This window comes from Eulemur rufifrons, chromosome 14, assembly GCF_041146395.1.
Source record: "Eulemur rufifrons isolate Redbay chromosome 14, OSU_ERuf_1, whole genome shotgun sequence".
Lineage (NCBI taxonomy): Eukaryota > Metazoa > Chordata > Mammalia > Primates > Lemuridae > Eulemur > Eulemur rufifrons.
The window spans coordinates 33,585,825-33,605,799 of NC_090996.1; the positions used below are offsets into that span (position 1 = coordinate 33,585,825).

The window sequence follows — 19,975 nt, forward strand, 5'->3', positions numbered from 1 at the left end:
CTAGTGTGCAATAGCGTCATCTTGCCTCACTGCAGCCTCATTGCTTGAGGGTTGGGCTCAAGTGATCCTCCTGCCTCAGCCTCCCAAGTAGCTGGGACTACAGGCACGTGCCACCATGCCTGGCTAAGTTTTCTGTTTTTTGTAGAGATGAGGGTCTCATTCTTGCTCAGCTTGGTGTCAAACCCCTGACCTCAAGTGATCCTCCTGCCTCGGCCTCCCAGAATGCTAGGATTACAGGTGGAGCTACCTCACCTGGCCAAGAATACATTTCTGTTGTTGTAAGCCACCAAATTTGTGGTAATTTGGTACACGAGTCCTAAGGAATTAACACATACCCCAGTCTTGGGTCTGGGGCCCAGGAAGCCAGACCTGCCCAGCCCTGGGGACCCTGAGCCTAGCTAGCCTATTGCCTGGCTGTGTAGCACCTTGTATGTACCAGGTACCCAATAAAAATGAGTAGAATGGAACTGGATGAAACAGAAGTAATTGAATGCAGCTGGATTAGAAGGCCGGCTTCAAGGACAAATCCTTCCTTTAGTATTTGTTGGCTGACCCTTGATTTCCTCCAAGGGTGTTTGAGGATCGAAGGAAATAATAAATGGAAAATGCCCATCACAGAGTAAGTGACCATAAATAGTAGTTATTATTCTCAAGGTAGAGCAGAAGGAATACTGGGATAGGAAACATGGGCTTCTGGACCCCGAGTCCTCTGTCATAGAATGGCTGAGACCTTCTGGGGGCATTTACACTGGCCTGAGTCTCAATGCCTGCATCTGTCTGTCCCAGGGGGCCAGTTTGTGCTGTCCTCCAACTCACAGGACTATTGTGAGACTCAAAGGAAGGAGTTTGAGGCAAGACGTGTTTGTATTAGGATGTGCACGATGATTATCTGTGTCCTGATGCATTGTACCCTAGTATCTGAGACTGTGCCTTTATGTAACTCAAGAGAGCGGAAAAGGTGGTTTCCAAGCTTTTAATGTTACCTGGATTTGAATTGTGCTTATTAAAGAAACCTGGCTCCCAGACAAGGAGAATTAAACTGCAAGTGCACATTCCCTGTTCAGCAGCCCACGACTTTGCAGTTGGCTTCTTGCTTCACGTGGCCTTCCTACTGTGGTCACCGACTGGCTTCCAGTAGCAGATGTGGGGAGAGGGCAGACAGTCTGTACTGGAGCCCTTGGGTGGGCCCAGAAGCCAGCTGTCCTAGCGCCAGCCCCTCCCGCAGCCTGTGTGGGGCAAGCCTGAACTTCTGAGCCCCACTGGGCCTGCTTACTGGGGATTATTCCCTCAGGTGGAATAAATGTGACCTAATCACCGCCTTCCAGCTGTTCAGAGCCTTGGGCGAGCCTCACACACACCTAATTTTAAATTGTATTATGGTAAATAACAGAAGCAGGTCCAAATTCCTAGGGGAATACAGCGATTAACTTCTTAGTCTTGGGGAACTGGATGAAAGCTTCACACGGCGGCTTTTCTTGGGGCCGTTCCTGCAATGAATTCCATCTCAAGAACTTGATATTCTTGTCCCTGAAGACTCTTGGCTAAAGAGGTACAAAAGGGGCAATTATGCAGGGTGAGGGGCGGGGTGGGAGAGCCAGAAAAATGACTGGGCAGAGGAAGTAGAAAATTAAAAATAGTTTTTGTCACATGATGGGGCAGGATTTGGAATGACTTTTGTCCTGATCTTGGAGTCTGGCCCTACCTAACCCACTTATCTAGTACCACACCTCCTGACCCAGCCACTCTTCTGCCCTGGCCACACCGGCTCGCTGTTTCCCACAGCATGCCCTGCTGTCCAGCCTGCGTGCCTTTCTTCCAGAGAACCCCCTACCAGAAACATCTTTCCTTTTAGCCCCATGGCTGCCTGTGAGGGTCCTACCACTTCCTTCAAGACACTGTTATTGCCCTTCTTGTACCAAAGATGTTTTTCTAAATCTTCTCTGTCCAAATGAACCTCCTGCCCTTTTCCCACCCTCCTGGGTCCCTTTCTAACGACACTTACTGTGGCCTGCTTTGTTCTGAGACATGGAGGAGTTTGTGTACTCTAGGAAGGTGGTGGTGGTTGTTTCCTGCTTGTATATTCATAGGCTTATGATTTTATTATTAATTATGGTAAAATACACATTATAGAAACTTTACCATCTGTATTTGTTTTTTAGGGCTGCCATATCAAAGTATCACAGATTGGGTGGCTTAAACAACAAAAATGTATTTTCTCACAATTCTGGGGCCTAGAAGTCTGAGATCAAGGTGTTGACAGGGTTGGTTTCTTCTGAGGCTCCTCTCCTTGGCTTATTGACGGCTGTCTTCTCCATGTCTTCACATCTCCCCTCTGTGCCCATCTGTGTCCAAATTTCTTCTTCTCATAAGGATACCAGTCATATTGGATTAGAGCCCACCCTAATAATCTCATTTTAGCTTAACCACCTCTTCAAAGACCCTATCTCCAAATGCAGTCATATTATGAGATACTAGGGTTTAGGACTTCATCGTATGAATTTTAGGGGGATACAATTCAGCCCCTAACACCATCATAAACATTTTTAAGTGTATAGTTCAGTGGTATTAAGTATATTTATACTGTTTTGCAACCATCACCACCATCCACCTTCAGAAATCTTTTCATCTTGCACAACTGAAACTCTGTACCCATTAAATAACTCCCTGTTTCTCCTCCCCCAGCCCCTGGCAACCACCATTCTACTTTTTATCTCTATGGATTTGATTACTCTAGGGACCTCATATAAGAAATATTTTTGTCTCTTTGTGTCTGGCTTCTTTGCTTAGCATACCATCCTCAAGGTTCATCCATGTTGTAACATGTGTCAGAATTCCATTCTTTTTAAAGGTTGAATAGTATTCCATTGTATGTAGGAAAGCAGGTTAGTTTTAAATTTATTTTTAGTGTTCAGCATCTTAGCACATTGCTTTGTACATAGTAAGTACAATCAGTATTTATTTCATTATATTGGGTTAATCTACCTGTATGGCTGGGGTAGGGGAGTCTAGGAAGAACTCTGTAGGTACCCACGTGTCATTCTTAGAACTTAGACTTTCTTTTTCAATATCAACACAAAGCTATTTTGATACTCTCTAAAGTATTTTAGATATATCCTAAAAGTAGAGATTTAGTTTTTTTTGTTTTTTTTTTTTTTTTTTTTGAGACAGAGTCTCACTTTCTTGCCCGGGCTAGAGTGAGTGCCGTGGCGTCAGTCTAGCTCACAGCAACCTCAAACTCCTGGGCTCAAGCGATCCTACTGCCTCAGCCTCCCAAGTAGCTGGGACTACAGGCACGCGCCACCATGCCCGGCTAATTTTTTCTATATATATTTTAGTTGTCCATATAATTTCTTTCTATTTTTAGTAGAGACGGGGTCTCGCTCTTGCTCAGGCTGGTCTCGAACTCCTGACCTTGAGCGATCCACCCGCCTCGGCCTCCCAGAGTGCTAGGATTACAGGCGTGAGCCACCGCGCCCGGCCGAGATTTAGTTTTTATCAGTGAACTAAAGCCCAAAGCATTAGGTTGACTAGAAAAAACTTACAGATCCTCCAAACCTAACTCAATCCTTTTTGGTCTAAATAGAAACTTCTAAATAGCTCCTTGGAGTAAGAATAGATTGTCTCGACCCAGTGGGAACCCAGAGACCCATATTTCTCCTTCCCCGGTTCCCATGTGCTAAGCCAGAAGGAGCGATAGTGAAGTGTCAGCCCCTGGGGAGTGGTGGTGTTTTTATAGAAGGGGTCGATTTTCTAGTAAAGGCCAGAAATCCCTGGGCCTCTAGAGAAGCAGAATGAAGCTTGAACTTGAAAGTACAATAAAGACTCTTGGGTCCATTTTCAGTTGTAATAGCCTTAAAGTTCCCTCTAAATGGGACAAGTGCCCTCAGCCATGATGGGCAAAGGGGTCAAATGGTCCCCTTGTAGAAGGTCGGCAGGCAACCCCGACATGATCTACATTTGGCTTATGGATTTGTTTCTGGACTTACATTTGAACATGGATGTAACAGGTATTCTGGGGATATACCTCACACAAGATAATGAAGCCACACTAATGAAGACCTGGCCCAGGAGGAGCTGGGAAGCCATCTAGCTTCCACCTCCTGTTCAACTCCATGCTGGGAAGAGAAAGCTCATCTCTTAGACTGATTCAGAGCATTGAAGTCAAGTCCATGAAACACAAGCCCCTCTGTGCTGAGTGCGTACCATGGATGCCCAGTGATTTATTCCACAGATGAGTGTCTCTCTCAGCAACATTGCAGATTGCCAAAGAAGACCCATACCTAACCGCTACCCAGACTGGGAGGGACCCAGAGAGAAAGCAGGGCCTGCAGACTCGTTGGCCTCTCCTTCCAGGCTAGCCGTCTCATGGCTGTGTCTAGAGGGTATGTGGAGGCTGTCCCAAACGAGAACTCTGTTCCTGAAAAATATAAGCATCTGGCCACCAAGAGCAATAGGACTTTTAGAACCAAAGGCCTCATTAAGTGTGTAATGAGAGTTGGCAGTTAGTCAAGAGCATTCTTTGGAAATATCCTGGAGTTGTATATAGGCCTCTGCATATTCATTGAGCTCTGGCACATGCTGGCAGAATTATTGTGCAAAATTTTTGGATAAAAAAGGGAAAAAAAGGATAAAAAAATATCAATAAAAGGTAAAGTTGAGGAAATCTCCGAGAATACTGAGCAAAAAGCCAAACAGAGAGAGATTAGAAAGTCAGAGAGATGGAAAATAGAGATAAGGACATGAGAGGAACCGTCCAGGAAGTCCAACATCCAAATAATAAAGAGTTTCAGAAAGAAAACAGAGAAAACAAAGGGGAGAAATTATCAAAGAAACAATTCAAGAAAAGTTCCCAGAAATGAAGAACGTGATTGAAAGGAACCACTAAGTGCCCAACACAAGGGGTGAAAACAGACCCACTCTAAGGCATAGCATAGTAAAACTTCAGAACTGCAGAAAAAACTTCCAGAGACAAAAAAAAAACAAGTTTCAAAAAGAGGATGGAGAATGAGAATGGCACCTGCGCTCTCAGCACCGACACTGGAGGCCACAAGACACTTGGCAAGTATTTTATTTCTCTTGGCTCAAGTTCCTTGTCTGTGAAATGGGCCCAATGTTGAGTAACCTGAGCTTTCTGAACAGATGTGTTGGGATTTCCCCCTTTTTCTCAGCCTCTCTGGTCAGGGCTGATCTCCATCCCGCTGTGGTGTCGCTGCGAGTTTCCAGCAGCTCTTGCGCTCTTCAGATGCTGAAGGTTTGCTCTAGTCTGCTCTGAAGTGGAGCAGAGCCCCTCCTCCCCTCTGTCTCTTCTGTCCATGCCATTAGAGGGGTCACTCAGCAGTGCTGATTATACCCTGACATCTGGCAGACTTTGTAACAAATCGGCTTGTATTAGTTTCCCGAGACTGCCATAATAACAGGAGTTTATTCTCTCACGTTCCAGAGGCCAGAGCCTGAACTCAGTGTCAGCAGAGCCACATTCCTGGTGAAGGCTCTAAGGCAGAATCCCCCGGCCTCTCCCAGCTGCCGGCGGCTCCCTACTGCTTGGCGTTCCTTGGCTGCAGCCTCATCTCTTCACGTCTGCCTCCTCCGTCTTCACATGGCCTTCTGCTCCCCGTGTGTCTCTAGGTCCTCTGCTCTTATAAGGATGCCAGTCATTGGATTTAGGGCCACCCTAATTCAGTATGACCTCATCTTAAGTAATTACATGTGCAAGGACCTTATTTCCAAATAAGGTCACATTCTGAAGTTCCTGGTGGACATGAATTTTGAGGGGACACTATTCAACCCACTACAAAGCTCTCGTACAGATTTTCTTACACCTGCGTCTGGGTTCCTCTCCATTACCCACAGGGTGGGACAGGAGCAACAAACAGTCCAAAGGAGCTGGGGCAGGTGACAACTGAGTGACAAACACCACGCTTTACTCCAAATCTGCTATCCTTTCTCTCAACTAAGCTTATCTTGCCCAGGCCACCAACTGGCTCCTCTTGACTTCAAAAATGTGATCACCCCAGGAGGCTTGGCCTCCCTGCTCCCGTGAGGGTTTGTGTATGGCCATCACATATCTTAAGTTGATGTTTAAACCAAGCCTCTAGTGTAAGTGCAGGTAGAGAAGCATTATATATAATGGTGCTGATTCTGCTTATTAAAAGCAATTGAGAGCTTAACTACTTCACATACATCTTATCTCTTTTAATTCCCATTTGTTCAATGAATATTTATTGTGCTTGCACCAGGCACAGCAGGATTTAGAATCTATAATATATATGTGGCTCCTCCTGGATTATGGAGGAGCCTGCAATGGATTTTTGGTGATCTTCTCTAATCGGTCTTCTTTTGCTTTGCCAGGACACCTGATCCTCTGTCAATGTGAAGGCAGCTGCCCAAGACCATGGCCAGCCACCAGGATCAAGGAAGTCAATGGTAGGAAAAAAACGTGGGTACCTTCCTACAACCTCACCCTCATCAGTTTAAAGAAAAAAGGACTCAAAGCTTGTAACTGGAGCTTTGAACACATGATCTAATAACAGCAGTGATTCCCATCTTCTAGTGGGTGGTTCTCCGAGATTGTTGCCTACCTGACAGCCCAAAATGACATGGGCACTGCCAAGACCTCAGGGGCTGGCACCATGAGAATGGCCAGAGCTCAGTTAATATGCTATGAGTCTCAAGGCCGGTCATGGTTGTTACCCAGTCTGACCTCTGGTTGCCTGGAGCCGAGGCCATCGCTGATCAGGTGAATTTGCATGTGAGGGAGGGTGAGGATGAGACGCTGGGCAGGCAAAGCTTTCTGGCTTCTGTAGAGATTGTATGGACACATTCTGATCCATACCGCATTGGGTGGGAGTTCTACACACATCACAGATGGAGAGGAACCCTGCAGATTTGGTAGCAACCCGGATTGGATGTTTGGAGAAAGCTGTTGCATCTGTCCTGTGTCTTCTGGGAATCAGACACCTTCATGCTTTCAGGAGGTCAAGGAGAAGGACCCAGGACCCAGGACCCTCTGGTGTCGTCCCTGAGGGTCTTAGTATCATGAGAATGTGGTTAACCTCCTTTGTAGAACTTTCCCTCACATCCAGTCTGTCACCGAGCCTAACTGATCCCATATTCTTAACCCAATCCCTTCCCTGGTTATCCTTCCCAGGCCCTTTGAAGATATGATAGCTATCATTGTACCCCCACAGCCTAGCATGCAGTGCCACGCACCACATCCCCAGTCCCTGAGGTTTGTGGAATGACTCACACACTAACCTGGGGACTGGGGAGGGTCTGGGAGCTTGTAGGTTTCAACAGCAGGGAATGCAGCCCAACTGCTTCCAGAAGCACATGCAAGAGAGAAGCAGGGAGGTGAGTATGATTATTACTTGGGTCTAAAAACTGACATGACTAATTAATTTACAAATGCAAAAGTCACCACAAATGGAGAGTGGGCCAAGATGATTTGGGGAGGGTAGGAAAAGTGCAGACAGGCCACCTTTCAGATTGTTTAAGGAAACCAGGAAGTGGGAGATGCAGCGTTGCAGTCAGTGGGGGTAAGTGGAAGTTCTGAGCCCCGTCTCCAAGGGCCTCCTGTCCAGCTGAGGCGATGGAGGAGACAGGTAGGGTCTGTGCTCGGCCACTATGAGGCTCACAGAGAGTGGTGCCAGGGCCATTTGGGGTGTCATGGTTTCAGAAGTCTGAGATCTGGTTTTGAATCTGAACTTGTCACTTGCCCTTTGTGGGACTTTGGGCACGTTTCTCTTTGATCCTGGGTTTCACATCTCTAAATGAGGGACAATAATATTTACCTCAGAGGGTTGTGGTAATGACCAAGTAGGTCACAATTGACAGTGTCCAGTGGTTTCTGGCATTTACTACATGTTCGGTCAATGTTAGTTTACAATTATTATCACATTTACTAGCTTGTGCAATACACTACTTTTCTGAAACTCACATACATGAGAGGGCCTGGTACACAGTTGATGCTCAATAAAAGTTTATTTTTATTTTTAACTTTTAAAAAATCTTTTTGTTTTGAAATAATTTTAGACTTACAAAAAGGTTACAAAAATACTAGAGAGTTCCCCTGTGATACCCTACAGCCAGCTTCCCCTAATGTGAATGTCTTATATAACCATAGTACAAGGATCAAAACCAGGAAATTAACAATGGCACAATGCTATTAACTAAACTGTAGACCTTGTGTGTCCTTTCCTGTTCCATGTTCCAAACCAGGACCCCATGTTTCAGTTAGTTGTTGTATCCCCTTAGGGACAGTTCCTAATTTGTGATAGTTCCTCTGACTTCGTCTTTCCTGAGCTGACACTTTTGATGAGTACTGGTTAATTACATTGTAGAATATTTCTCAATTTGTGTTCCTCCGATGTTTTCTCATGATTAGGTTGAGATTATGCACCTTTGCAGAAATACCACAGCAATGATGAGTTACTTTTAGTCCCTCCCCCTTTATTATGGTAAAATACACATAACATAATATTTACCATTTAAACCATTTTAAACTGTATGATTCAATGGCAGTAAGTAGATTGATCATGTTGCATCATTGCTGTCTAGTTCCAGACTTTTTCATCGCCCGTAAAGGAAACCTCAAACCCATGAGCAGTCACTCTCCATTTCTTTCTCCCCTGGTCCCTGGCAACTACAATCTGTGTTGTCTGTATGGATTTACCGGTTCTAGACATTTCATATGAATGGAATCATATGAAATATGTGGTCTTTTGTAGCTGGCTGCTTTTACTTAGCATAGTGTTTTCAAGGTTCATCCACATTGTAGCATGGATTTTCATTCCTGTTTATGGCTGAATAATATTCCATTGCATGGATAGATCACATTTTACTTTATATTCTAATTCAACAGTGAGCCCTGGTATGGACCGCGGGGCTGGGCCTGGCGGGTAAGGGAAGGAAAGGAAGAGAGCCCCGAGACTAGCAAGAGGCACTGTGATGTGTGGGGAAGAGACAAGCACACTGGGGAGTATAGGTCTGTATTTATGCGAGGCGGACAATGTTTATGGAGTCCAGTGTAGAACTGCTGTTACGGGAAGCAGACTTCTTTGAAAGTTTCATTTGTGGAAAGGGAATAACAGTTGTTCTTGAGGAGGGGGAGAGGGGCCCAAGGATGGGAAGGCAAACTCCCTCTGGGGCGGGAGGAGGTGGTCAGTCCCCTGTGGCACCCAACTTAGGAGGTTTGGCTCCTCGACAGCCCAGCGAGCAGGTTCAGGGAGCAGTTCGTGCCACCGGGGCGCGCATTCATTGCTTTTAGAGGAAGGGGCGCCTCCCTTTAAGCAAATCCAATGGTTGAAAACTTCGATTTATCCCAGAGGTGTGCTGAGTGGGAAGGCAAACATTCTGGTTTCCCAAACGTTGTACCCCAGCCGCTCCTTAAATAGCAGGCGCCCGTAGGTTTCCTTGCGGGGGTCTGGGGCCCTGAGGAGGCACGGGCCGTCTCCCCGGCGCGGAGGGCAGCGCGGGGAGACCTGGCCCAGCCCACCGTGTCCGCAGCTGTCGGCCCCGACGCGGCGCGGCCCGGGGCGGAGGGCGGAGCCGAGCGCGCGCCCGCCCCGCCCGCAGCCCCAAGCCGGGCGCGCGCACCCAGGCGGGGGCGGCCGGGGCCGGAGGCGGCGGCGGCGTGCGCGGGCCGCGCGTGCGCGCTGCGGCGGGGCGAGGGGCGGCGCGGGCGCGCGTCTGTCAGTGACAGCAGGAGGGGGAGGGGGCCGGAGATGGTGGCGGCGGCTCTTCCGACATGAGGCAGCAGCCGCGGGAGGGACGGCGGCGGGCGCGGCCGCGGCGGCATCTCTAGCTCGCGGAGGCGCCCCCGGGGCGTGGGCGCGGGCGGCGGGCGTCCCAGCGGCGTCGCGGGAGCCCGGCTCTGCGGCAGAGCCCGCACCCCGCCCGGCCGAGGGGCCCGCGCCCGCCGCTCCCTGCGCTCGGCCCCGCAGCCCGGCGGGCGCATCGTCGGTCCGGGCCGGGGCGGCGGCGCGCTCGGCGGGGGAAGCAGGCCCCGCTAGACGGGCCACTCCGACGGGGGCGGCCGCCAGCCGCGGGCTCCGCAAACTCGCGGGCCGGGTGCACCCCCCACTGCGCCCGCCGCCCAGGGCAGGGCCGGTCCGGAGCGCGGGGGGCGGCCGCCCCGGGGCGCGGGCTGGGGTCGCCCGCCGGGCTCACGGCGCCAGGACGGGGCCGGCCGGCCGCAGCCCCGGGTCCCGCCGCCCGTCGTCTTTGACGCATCGGAGCGCCGTTTTCTGCAGGATGAAGGGCTTCTCGCCGCCGGCAGAGTTGTTTTTGCGCAAGCGGCTCGCCGTGCTGAGAGCGCTCAAGGTCTGAACTTCCCTCCAGAGCCGCAGTTGGAGAAGGCGAGCGTGCGAGGAGCAGCAGCCGCGCCGAGCGGAGGCCACTCTCGGGGCGAGCGGCGCGCCTCCCGGCCGAAGGCGGCCACGATCCCGGGACGCCAGGTGTTCTAGGTCCGTCCCAAATGATTCTCGTCCGCCTTGAAGGGGAGACGGTGGAGGCACTGATTAGCCATTATCGACAGTTGTTGGGAGCATCTGGTGCCTTTCCAAGTCGCCTGCCGGAGCCACCACTTAGGAAGGGCACAGTCTTCGTGGCCTTCAGGGGTGTGCGTGCCTGTGTGTGTGTGTGTGTGTGTGTGTGTGTGTGTGTGCGCGCGCGCGCGCGCGCGCAGAAACGCCGACTAACTCTCATTGTTTGCTGACAGGTACTGGCTAGGCGACCCCGGCCGGGAAAGGCGCGGGCGCTCGGCAACATGGCTTCCCCGCCCCACCAGCAGCTGCTGCACCACCACAGCACCGAGGTGAGCTGTGACTCCAGCGGAGACAGCAACAGCGTGCGGGTCAAGATCAACCCCAAGCAGCTGTCCTCCAGCCACCCCAAGCACTGCAAGTACAGCATCTCCTCCAGCTGTAGCAGCTCTGGGGACTCCGGGGGCGTCCCCCGGAGAGTGGGCGGCGGAGGCCGCCTGCGCAGGCAGAAGAAGCTGCCCCAGCTGTTCGAGAGGGCCTCCAGCCGGTGGTGGGACCCCAAGTTCGACTCGGTGAACCTGGAGGAGGCCTGCCTGGAGCGCTGCTTCCCGCAGACCCAGCGCCGGTTCCGGTATGCGCTCTTCTACATCGGCTTCGCCTGCCTTCTCTGGAGCATCTATTTTGCTGTGCACATGAGATCCAAACTGATTGTCATGGTAGCCCCTGCACTGTGCTTCCTCGTGGTATGTGTGGGCTTTTTTCTGTTTACCTTCACCAAGCTGTACGCCCGGCATTATGCGTGGACCTCGCTGGCTCTCACCCTGCTGGTGTTCTCCCTGACCCTGGCTGCGCAGTTTCAGGTTTTGACGCCTCTCTCAGGACGTGTTGACAGCTCCAATCATACTCGCACAGCCAAGTCCACAGACACTTGCTTATCTCAAGTGGGGAGCTTTTCCATGTGCATTGAAGTGCTCTTTTTGCTCTACACCGTCATGCACTTACCTTTGTACTTGAGCTTGTTTTTGGGGGTGGCCTATTCTGTTCTTTTTGAGACCTTTGGCTATCATTTCCGAGACGAAGACTGCTTCCCCTTGCCGGCAGCCGGGGCCCTGCACTGGGAGCTGCTGAGCAGGGCCCTGCTCCACGGCTGCGTCCACGCCATTGGGATCCACCTATTCATCATGTCTCAGGTGAGGTCCAGGAGCACCTTCCTCAAGGTGGGACAGTCGATTATGCACGGGAAAGATCTGGAAGTGGAAAAAGCCCTCAAAGAGAGGATGATTCATTCTGTGATGCCAAGAATCATAGCTGATGACTTGATGAGACAGGGGGATGAGGAGAGCGAGAATTCTGCCAAGAGGCATGCCACCTCCAGCCCCAAGAACAGGAAGAAAAAGTCTTCCATACAGAAAGCTCCTATAGCATTCCGCCCTTTTAAGATGCAGCAGATTGAAGAAGTCAGTATTTTATTTGCAGATATTGTGGGCTTCACCAAGATGAGCGCCAACAAGTCTGCTCACGCCCTGGTGGGTCTCCTGAACGATCTGTTTGGTCGCTTTGACCGGTTGTGTGAGGAGACCAAGTGTGAGAAAATCAGCACTCTGGGAGACTGTTACTATTGTGTGGCAGGGTGTCCTGAGCCCCGGGCAGACCATGCCTACTGCTGCATTGAAATGGGCTTGGGCATGATAAAGGCCATTGAGCAGTTCTGCCAGGAGAAGAAAGAAATGGTGAACATGCGTGTTGGGGTTCACACGGGGACCGTGTTGTGTGGCATCTTGGGCATGAGGAGGTTTAAATTCGATGTATGGTCCAATGATGTGAACTTGGCCAACCTCATGGAGCAGCTGGGAGTGGCCGGTAAGGTTCACATTTCCGAGGCCACTGCAAAATACTTAGATGACCGGTACGAAATGGAAGATGGGAAAGTTATTGAACGCCTTGGCCAGAGCGTGGTTGCTGACCAGTTGAAAGGTATGTGCATCTCTTTGCATTGTCATCTCTCTCCCCATCCTGTTTGTATGAACTGGAAAAACAAACAAACAAACAAAAAAAAAAACCCAGAAAAACAAATCTCCTTTCAGCATCAGATTCTAGAGGCAGCTCAGTTGTCTCAGGATACTTTACCATGGGGGAATCTCAGGATCAGTGTGAGTCAAATATCACAGATCTGTTCACACTGCAGAAAGGGACACTGGCAGAGCTGACCTAGTGAGACATTTGGAAGGAAAGAGAACTTTGAAAATGCATACATCACCAGTTGGCTGTCGACATTCCTGAAATTCTGGGGGGCATGTCCATGGATGTCAGGGTATGAAGCCCTTCAGCAGTCAGAACTTCTGAGCAGTTAAAAGAAATTGCCTTGGCATTTCATTTAGTCACCCTTAAGTCCCATCCAAATGTTTCTCTTTGCCTTTTTTTTCCCCAAAAAATGTGAAGAATAAAACCTCTCTAGGCCTCACTTTGCTTATTGTGACAATAGGGATAGGACATCAGCTCTGTCCTTCAGGACTCTGGAGAATTAGATAGAATTATACACTTCTAAGTGCACACTACTTTTTGCCGAGGTCTCATTTTAAAAAATATTTGCATTTTCAGCTTTCATTTGTTTAATGATGCTCTATTACTGTGGTGTTTGTCTTATCACATAGACTGAGCTTGTTAGAACTTTGAACTTCTCAAGGGACCAGGTAGTTTGAAAGTGGGAAATGGCCCCTGGAGGAGCGTTGATATTCCCTCCTTTCACCCGCTCAGCTCTGTATCTGACCCCTTGTCCCTGCTTTTGAACTCCTTACTGCTATTTTGCATGTTTTTACTGGGCTGCTATTTTTTCTTTTTATATAGGACAAAACTCTTTGAGGTCTGGGAAGTGATGTGTAAAATAAGTGGGAACGAAAATAAAGATTCTAAGTAATCTACTTTTCTCCCCCTTTCCCCTTCTTTTAAATGGTCCTTATGTTTTCCTAAAATCTTCCGGAGTGAGGGGAACATCTATTTTGGAAGTATGTAGAGAAAATAACACTGATTTTTAAAAGCCTACATTTGTAAAGCTCTATTGTATTTTGTGGTACCCACATGCTGTGTAATTATACAGCTAAAAGCCCCCAGGAAAAAAGGGGATCCTCTGAAGGAGAAGTAATGGTTTCAACCAGAGACTGCAGTGGTTGAGTTAGGGCTTGTCCATAGGTTGATTCTTGGCCTTGAAATAATCCTATGTGCTCAATTGGCATCTTCTTTCTCTGGCTTTGTTATCTGGCAAGGGTACTTTACCCTTCTCCTGATTTTTCTTTATTACATTAATCTGTTAGTTGTTGAAGAATTTATGGATGTAGGAGAAAAATATTTTCACCTGAGAATTCTCTTGATTTAGCTTTACAGGCTATGTCGAGGAGGTTGGAAACTTTGCTTTGCAATAAAGTGTCAAGTGCCGTGACAAGTGTCTTTCCGTTTAGGATGGCAGCACCTGGTCTTGAACCTGAAGGTGTTAGTGGACTAGGGTATGGCTGTAACCCCTGCTTGACATTTTGGCATTTTTAGGACCCGAGTGTTGTGGGCTCTGTCCTTGGGGACTGTGGGACAAATATAAGAGAAGGGAGCTTGCTGCATTACATTAAACTAAATATGTTGGACCAAAGGACAATGATAGCAATTTTGTAAGCCGTACTTTACATAGTGTATAACTTGAATTTCAAAAATAAAAGCAGGTGTCATTGTTATGTTTGGAAATCACCAAGTCATTGAATCTTTGGTGGTACCCATTTTTGTTAATTTATTGGTAATTTAATTTTCAGTTTATAGATGAAGAGTCTCAAAGACACCAAAAAGCCCCAAATGCTAGAGAGTGGGTTTTTGATTTTTTTAAACCTCAAATTGTGTAAATTTGGTAAATTAACTTCTTGTTTAAATTTGTATATATTGTGTATTTATAAAGGAAAGTTTTAGTAATGCATGAGAGGTAGGAAAAGATATAAGGCTTAGCTAAACCGTTGACTTTTTAATATGGTATTCTCTTCTTTAACTGTTTCCTGAGATCGTGAATTTTGCTTTCTTCAGCTCATTTATGGATAGAACTCCAGGAATAGAGTACATCTACACAACTGCCTGACCCTTTCTGAAACCGTCCTCATGTTGTAAAAGCTGCTAAATTGAGATGAGAGCATAGATTATAGAAGACCTTTTACACACATGGTGAAGCTTCTATATGTCAGGTTTATTTTATCATTCTGTCTTTGGGCTGGTGGCAGATATTTTCTCTACACACGATTAGGTATTAACCTTAACCTCTCATCCCCTTTTCTGATAACAGGGTTGAAAAAACCCAGTAGAGGACTCTGTAGAAATGAACAGAGCCTGGTGATGTGAAAGGAAGCTACTCCTATCTAATTTATCTGAATAGGCTCTGTGGAAGGTGGAGTTTCATTATTTCTGCATATTTACTCACTCTAAAATCTTTACTGTGCTCATACTTCACACCTGGCACTATGGATGGGAAGATGGATTCATGATAATTCCCGGCCTCAGCAAGCTCACAGTTATAAATGTTGTTGTAGAGGATGTCGAGAGTTGGGAAACACTTTAGAGAGGTCCTTATGCTTGACGTGGACCCTGAGATTGAGCCGTGGCTGTTCCCATGAACAAAAGAAGAACACTGGGTGCAGAGCAGAAAGCAGGGGAAGGGCTTGGGATTGTTTCTTGGTGGGGTTGGGCAATTGTACGTAGTGCTTCAGCACGAGAAAGGTGGTGGGTAGCATGGGAAGGAGTTGGGATTTGATCCTGTAGGTGATGGGGAGCCACGGGGCCTCCAGTAGGAAGGAGGCTTAGGTCGTCTGATTTGCAGGTTTTGAAAGTTCACTCTTTCAGGTCTAGGGTGTGTGGGTTGGAAGGGGGTGAGACTGGAGACTAATGAGCTGTTTGAATAGATCCCAGGTGGGGGTGATGGTGGCCTGGACCAAGGCAACAGCAGTAGCTGTGGAGGTGAGGGCACGGGTATGAGTATAAGGATCAACTTGACAGGACTTTGAGCCAGATTTAAACAAACCACTGGCAGGAGGGGAGGGGCTTGATTGTTTGAATGGGAGGTGGCATTTTAAGTTTCTGGAATTGACTTGGAGATAGTTTGGAGTCAGGAATGGGAGAGAGGCCTTTGAGGTTCTAGGGTGTAAATGGAGAGCACAAGGCTGAGTTGCAGAATATGAAATAGATCTGGAACCCTTGGCGTGTTCATTCATTCATTCAGCAAATAATTGATTCTGTGCTATGCACAGTTCTAGGTCCTGGGGATACAACAATGAACAAAACAGACAAAAAGTCTTGCCGTCATAATGGGGATGGGAATTTTTAATTAATCATAGGCCTTCTAATAGGGGAATTCTAATAGAGGATTCAATAGGGGAGTCAAACAATAAGTTAAGATATAAAATTTGTTTTGTGTTAAGTTCTGTAGAGAAAACAAAGCAGGAAAGGGGATATGGAATATGCGGGGTGTGGGGGGTGTGTGTGTGTGTGTCATCTTACACATGGTGGCCAGTCACTGAGAGATGGTTGAAGGAATTTTCAGCATAGGGCTAGGATTTTGGAAATAATCCCCAAAGTGATAGGGAATTATTAAAGATAAAGAGAAATGGTCTGATTCAGTGATGGGCAGAAAGGCCCTTCCACAGCATTTGGAATGAACTGCTAGGCGTAGCGGCTGTTTTGGGTCACTGGCAAAAGTAAGGCGTATTATCTAGAGCTGTTGGTTTTGATACAGGGTCACAAAGATAGAAAGTGAAACTGTTAGAAAATATCTGTAGACATCTTTTTTTTCCATTTTAATCTTAGGAAGATAGGATAAAGATGGAAGATGGAACAGTCACTCCAAATGAACACCAACGATTATGTCTTTTTGGAAAGGACTATCCGGTAGCTATCATGTTGCTAGATGCAGAAATTAAAAAAAGCCTTTTCCTCCAGCCAAACTTTAGGCTTCTGGAGCAACTAGGGGAGAGATCCACTGGTGTGCATTTGGGCAGATTGCCACTCTTTGGCACCTCCACGACTGAGATCTTTGCCTTTTCTTAGAAGAGTTCATACCTAGAACTTCTCAAATTGACAATGGACCAAGGCCCTCTGTATGTGTTAGCCTTTGCCAATACCTGTCCCAACCTGGAAGTCTGTGCTCCTTCTTGACTTATGGGCACAAGCCTGTCAGTTGACAGCTAAGAGCCCTAGCCAAGTGCCAATTTGGGGTGCAGTTGGATGCTCAGGTATGTCCCTTGCTCCCCACAATAGTTTGGATGGCTCGTTCCTGCTAAGCATGTAACACTTACTACTGTGGTGCTAACCTGTTAGCTGACAGCTTGGTCTCCCCTCTTGGAAATTCCATGTTTACCTGCATTCTCAAGTGGGGTCACTTACAAATGTCAAAACACCAAACTGGACCCAGTGGCTTACACCTGTCATCCCAGCACTTTGGGAGACCGAGGCAGGAGGATTGCTTGAGGCTAGGAGTTTGAGACCAGCCTGGGCAATGTAGTGAGAGCCAGTCTCTACAAAAAATAAAAAAATTAGCCTGGCATGGCGGTGCTCACTTACAGTCCCAGCTACTTGGGAGGCTGGGACAGGAGGATGGCTTGAGCCCAGGAGTTCAGTGCTGCAGTGCACTATGAGCAGACCACTGCACTCCAGCCTGGGCAAAAGAGCAAGACCTTGTCTCTTAAAAAAAAAAAAAAAAGAAAACAACAACAAAAATACCCAAAGAAAAAACAAAACAAACAGCCTCTCAGGTAGCAAGTGGCAGAGATAAGATGAAGCAGACACTTTGGCTTGACAGCTAGGGCAGGCAACAGCAAGCAGCTATGGAGTCAATACTCAAGCAGCCCCTAGTGACAGTTTTTTTCAGGCTCTTTGGGACCAATGGCTTACAGTAAGGAGCACATAGCTGTTACTTCTGAGGACAAGCTTTTGAGTAGAATTAACCTTTGGCAAAGAAAATTAAGGTTTGCTGAATTGTTGATAGAATGAAGAAGGAAGGAAGGTAATCTTTTCAGGTAGAATTACTAAGAATGGGAAAAATTAAAAAGGAGTAAATAGAGTAAGTAAAGAAGTTCAGAATTTTTATCTACTAGTCAGCCGGTTCAAATAATAATTATGTTTCTACCTATGTACTTTGCTGTGGAATAGTAATCATGAAAAAAACCCAACCACATCGAATTTTCCACATATGGGCACATGAGTGTGCGAAACCCTGTGTGTGCCTAAATTCTCCTCTTTCTGTTGGTTGGTGATTTAAACGTATTGGTGTTTTTGTTGGGATTTCCATATTGTAAGGCTATGATCATTCATCGTTAGAATTCTGTGGGCCCCTCTCATGGTGGTGGCAGGAAGCTGCTGATACTGGAAGAGCTGGACTGAGGGGCACCTCATTCATTTTGCTCTGAGGGTCGTTTTGTACTTTGCATACGAGACACCTCAAGACCTTTTCCTTTGTGTTTCTGCCAAATCTTTGTTGCTGGTGTTCAAGGTTCGTGCTAAAGACCATCAACTTTGTTTTTGTAAATTTCTTTTGAAGGGCTTGCCCTTTGTCAGTATAATTTAGTGGTTAGGTGCTTGTATTTTGGTTTCTGATACATTTGGATTCAATTTTCAGTTCTATAATTTCCTAACTGTGGGACCTTGGGCAAACTACCCAGGGGCTCTACAATTTATAGGAGTGATAGTACCCCTGTCAGAGAGTTTTGGGAGAATCAAATGAGATAATTCAGGCAAAGTGCTTTTTAGCATAGTGACCTGATATGGCCATTCAGTCAATAACTTACTCTTGCACCTGGCTGGGTCACATTTTGTACTGGTCTAAAGGGTGTTTCTTTTTTCCTACACTCTATTTGGTGGTGCACATCTTGTAATTTGATGCTGAAATTCAGAACACACTGGGGACTCTGATTGTGTCAGTTTCTAGTATTAAAAAGGGCTAGTGTCCAAAATACAAAATACTGATAGTTTGCCCTGTTTAAACTGTAGCTGCCAAGTTTGGCAGCTTCTTTATTAGTAACCCCAGGGAGTTCAGACAGTATTGTGCTTGGGCTGCTTCAGGTCCCCAGAGCTTTGAAGTACTTAACATGATGTGGCTCTTGATAGTTGAGAAATTATGGGAAAATCTTCAGCTTCATGACTCTGGAGATAATTGGCTAAGGTTTGAACTAGAGTGGTCATTCCGCTCTACTGTACTCTATTGTAGACTCATTTATTTATTCATTAAATATTGAATGGGTTCCTACCATTTGCAAGGCCTGGACTAGGTTCTCGAGATAGAGCGTGGCCCCTTCCCTCTTGGAGTGTGCAGCCTAGAAGAGGAAGTGGACACTAATCAAATAATCAACTGAACTATTATGCACTAGACTTACTGATTATATTAGAAAAATGGCTGGGAGGTAGGGACTCATTATCTCCATTTTATACATGAGGGAACTAAAGCACAGAGAGGTTAAGTAACTTGAACTGAAGCACAGAGAGGTTAAGTAACTTGTGATGGTCACATAGCCAGAAAGAGCTATTAAGTGGTGAAGCCAATATTTAAACCCAAAGGACGATATTAGAAAGCATTAATATTCACCTTGTAGAATGGTTGTAAGGATTAAATGAGAAAATGCATGTCAAGTACTTAGGAAAGTACCAGCACATAGAGAATAGATTCACGAGCTAGTATTATTGAAAGTGGGGATGAGTTTCTTAGCAGCAGCAACAGCCAAAACAACTATACTTTTCTTTAGCTCTTCCCAGTTGATAGTGTTCTCATGCATGTTGTCATCTCAGCCATTGTAAAATCTTAGGATTGTGGAAATGGTGTATGTTTAGATGTTTTTATTTGCTTGATTCTTTCTCTCTATATACCAGTTTTCAGACTGAATTGGTTTCTTAACATCCTCCAAAGGTGACCAGTGACTTGGGGGATTTTAGCTTATTTGATGTATTTGATTTCCTTACAGATACCTTATTTTTGATGCTTATATTGTCCCAACTTGGGCCTGTGGGAGTTCCTTTAGGTTGGCCTTGAGTCCTTTTCATACATCCCGGTGATCTTTGATAGCTTTTGTATTCATTTATTTTTTATTTTTATTTTTTTAGAGACAGAGTTTTGCTCTGTGTAGCCCAGGCTAGAGTACAGTGGCACAATCACAGCTCACTGTAACTTTGAACTCCTGGGCTGAAGCGATCCTCCTGTCTCAGCCTCTCCCAAGTAGCTGGGACTACAGGTGCACACCACCATGCCCAGCTAATTTTTTAAAAATTTTTATGGAGACATGGTCTGCTATTTTGCTCAGGTTAGTCTCGAACTCCTGGCTGGCCTCAAGTGATCTTCCCACCTTGGCCTCCCAAAGTGCTGGGCTTACAGGTGTGAGCCACCTTGCCAGGCCACTTTCATACCCATTTAGTAATGACATTTAGTAAAGCTTTTAAGAAGTGGAGAAACTATAGATATTTAAATCTCATTAATTCTGTCTGTCTGATATGTTTAT

At 46.9% G+C, this 19,975-nt stretch overlaps 1 protein-coding gene across 2 annotated transcripts in view; it reads left to right on the forward strand.

The window, feature by feature from the left end:
• Nucleotides 1–10,132: 10,132 nt before the first annotated feature.
• The window catches only part of ADCY9 (adenylate cyclase 9), a 107,648-nt gene continuing 97,805 nt past the window's right edge, over nucleotides 10,133–19,975 (forward strand). For both annotated transcript variants that reach the window (XM_069487005.1, XM_069487006.1), the window contains exons 1-2: nucleotides 10,133–10,463; nucleotides 10,718–12,455. In XM_069487005.1, coding sequence (XP_069343106.1) covers nucleotides 10,766–12,455 — 1,690 coding nt within the window. In that variant the 5' untranslated portion in view covers nucleotides 10,133–10,463; nucleotides 10,718–10,765. The remainder of the gene's footprint in view (nucleotides 10,464–10,717; nucleotides 12,456–19,975) is intronic.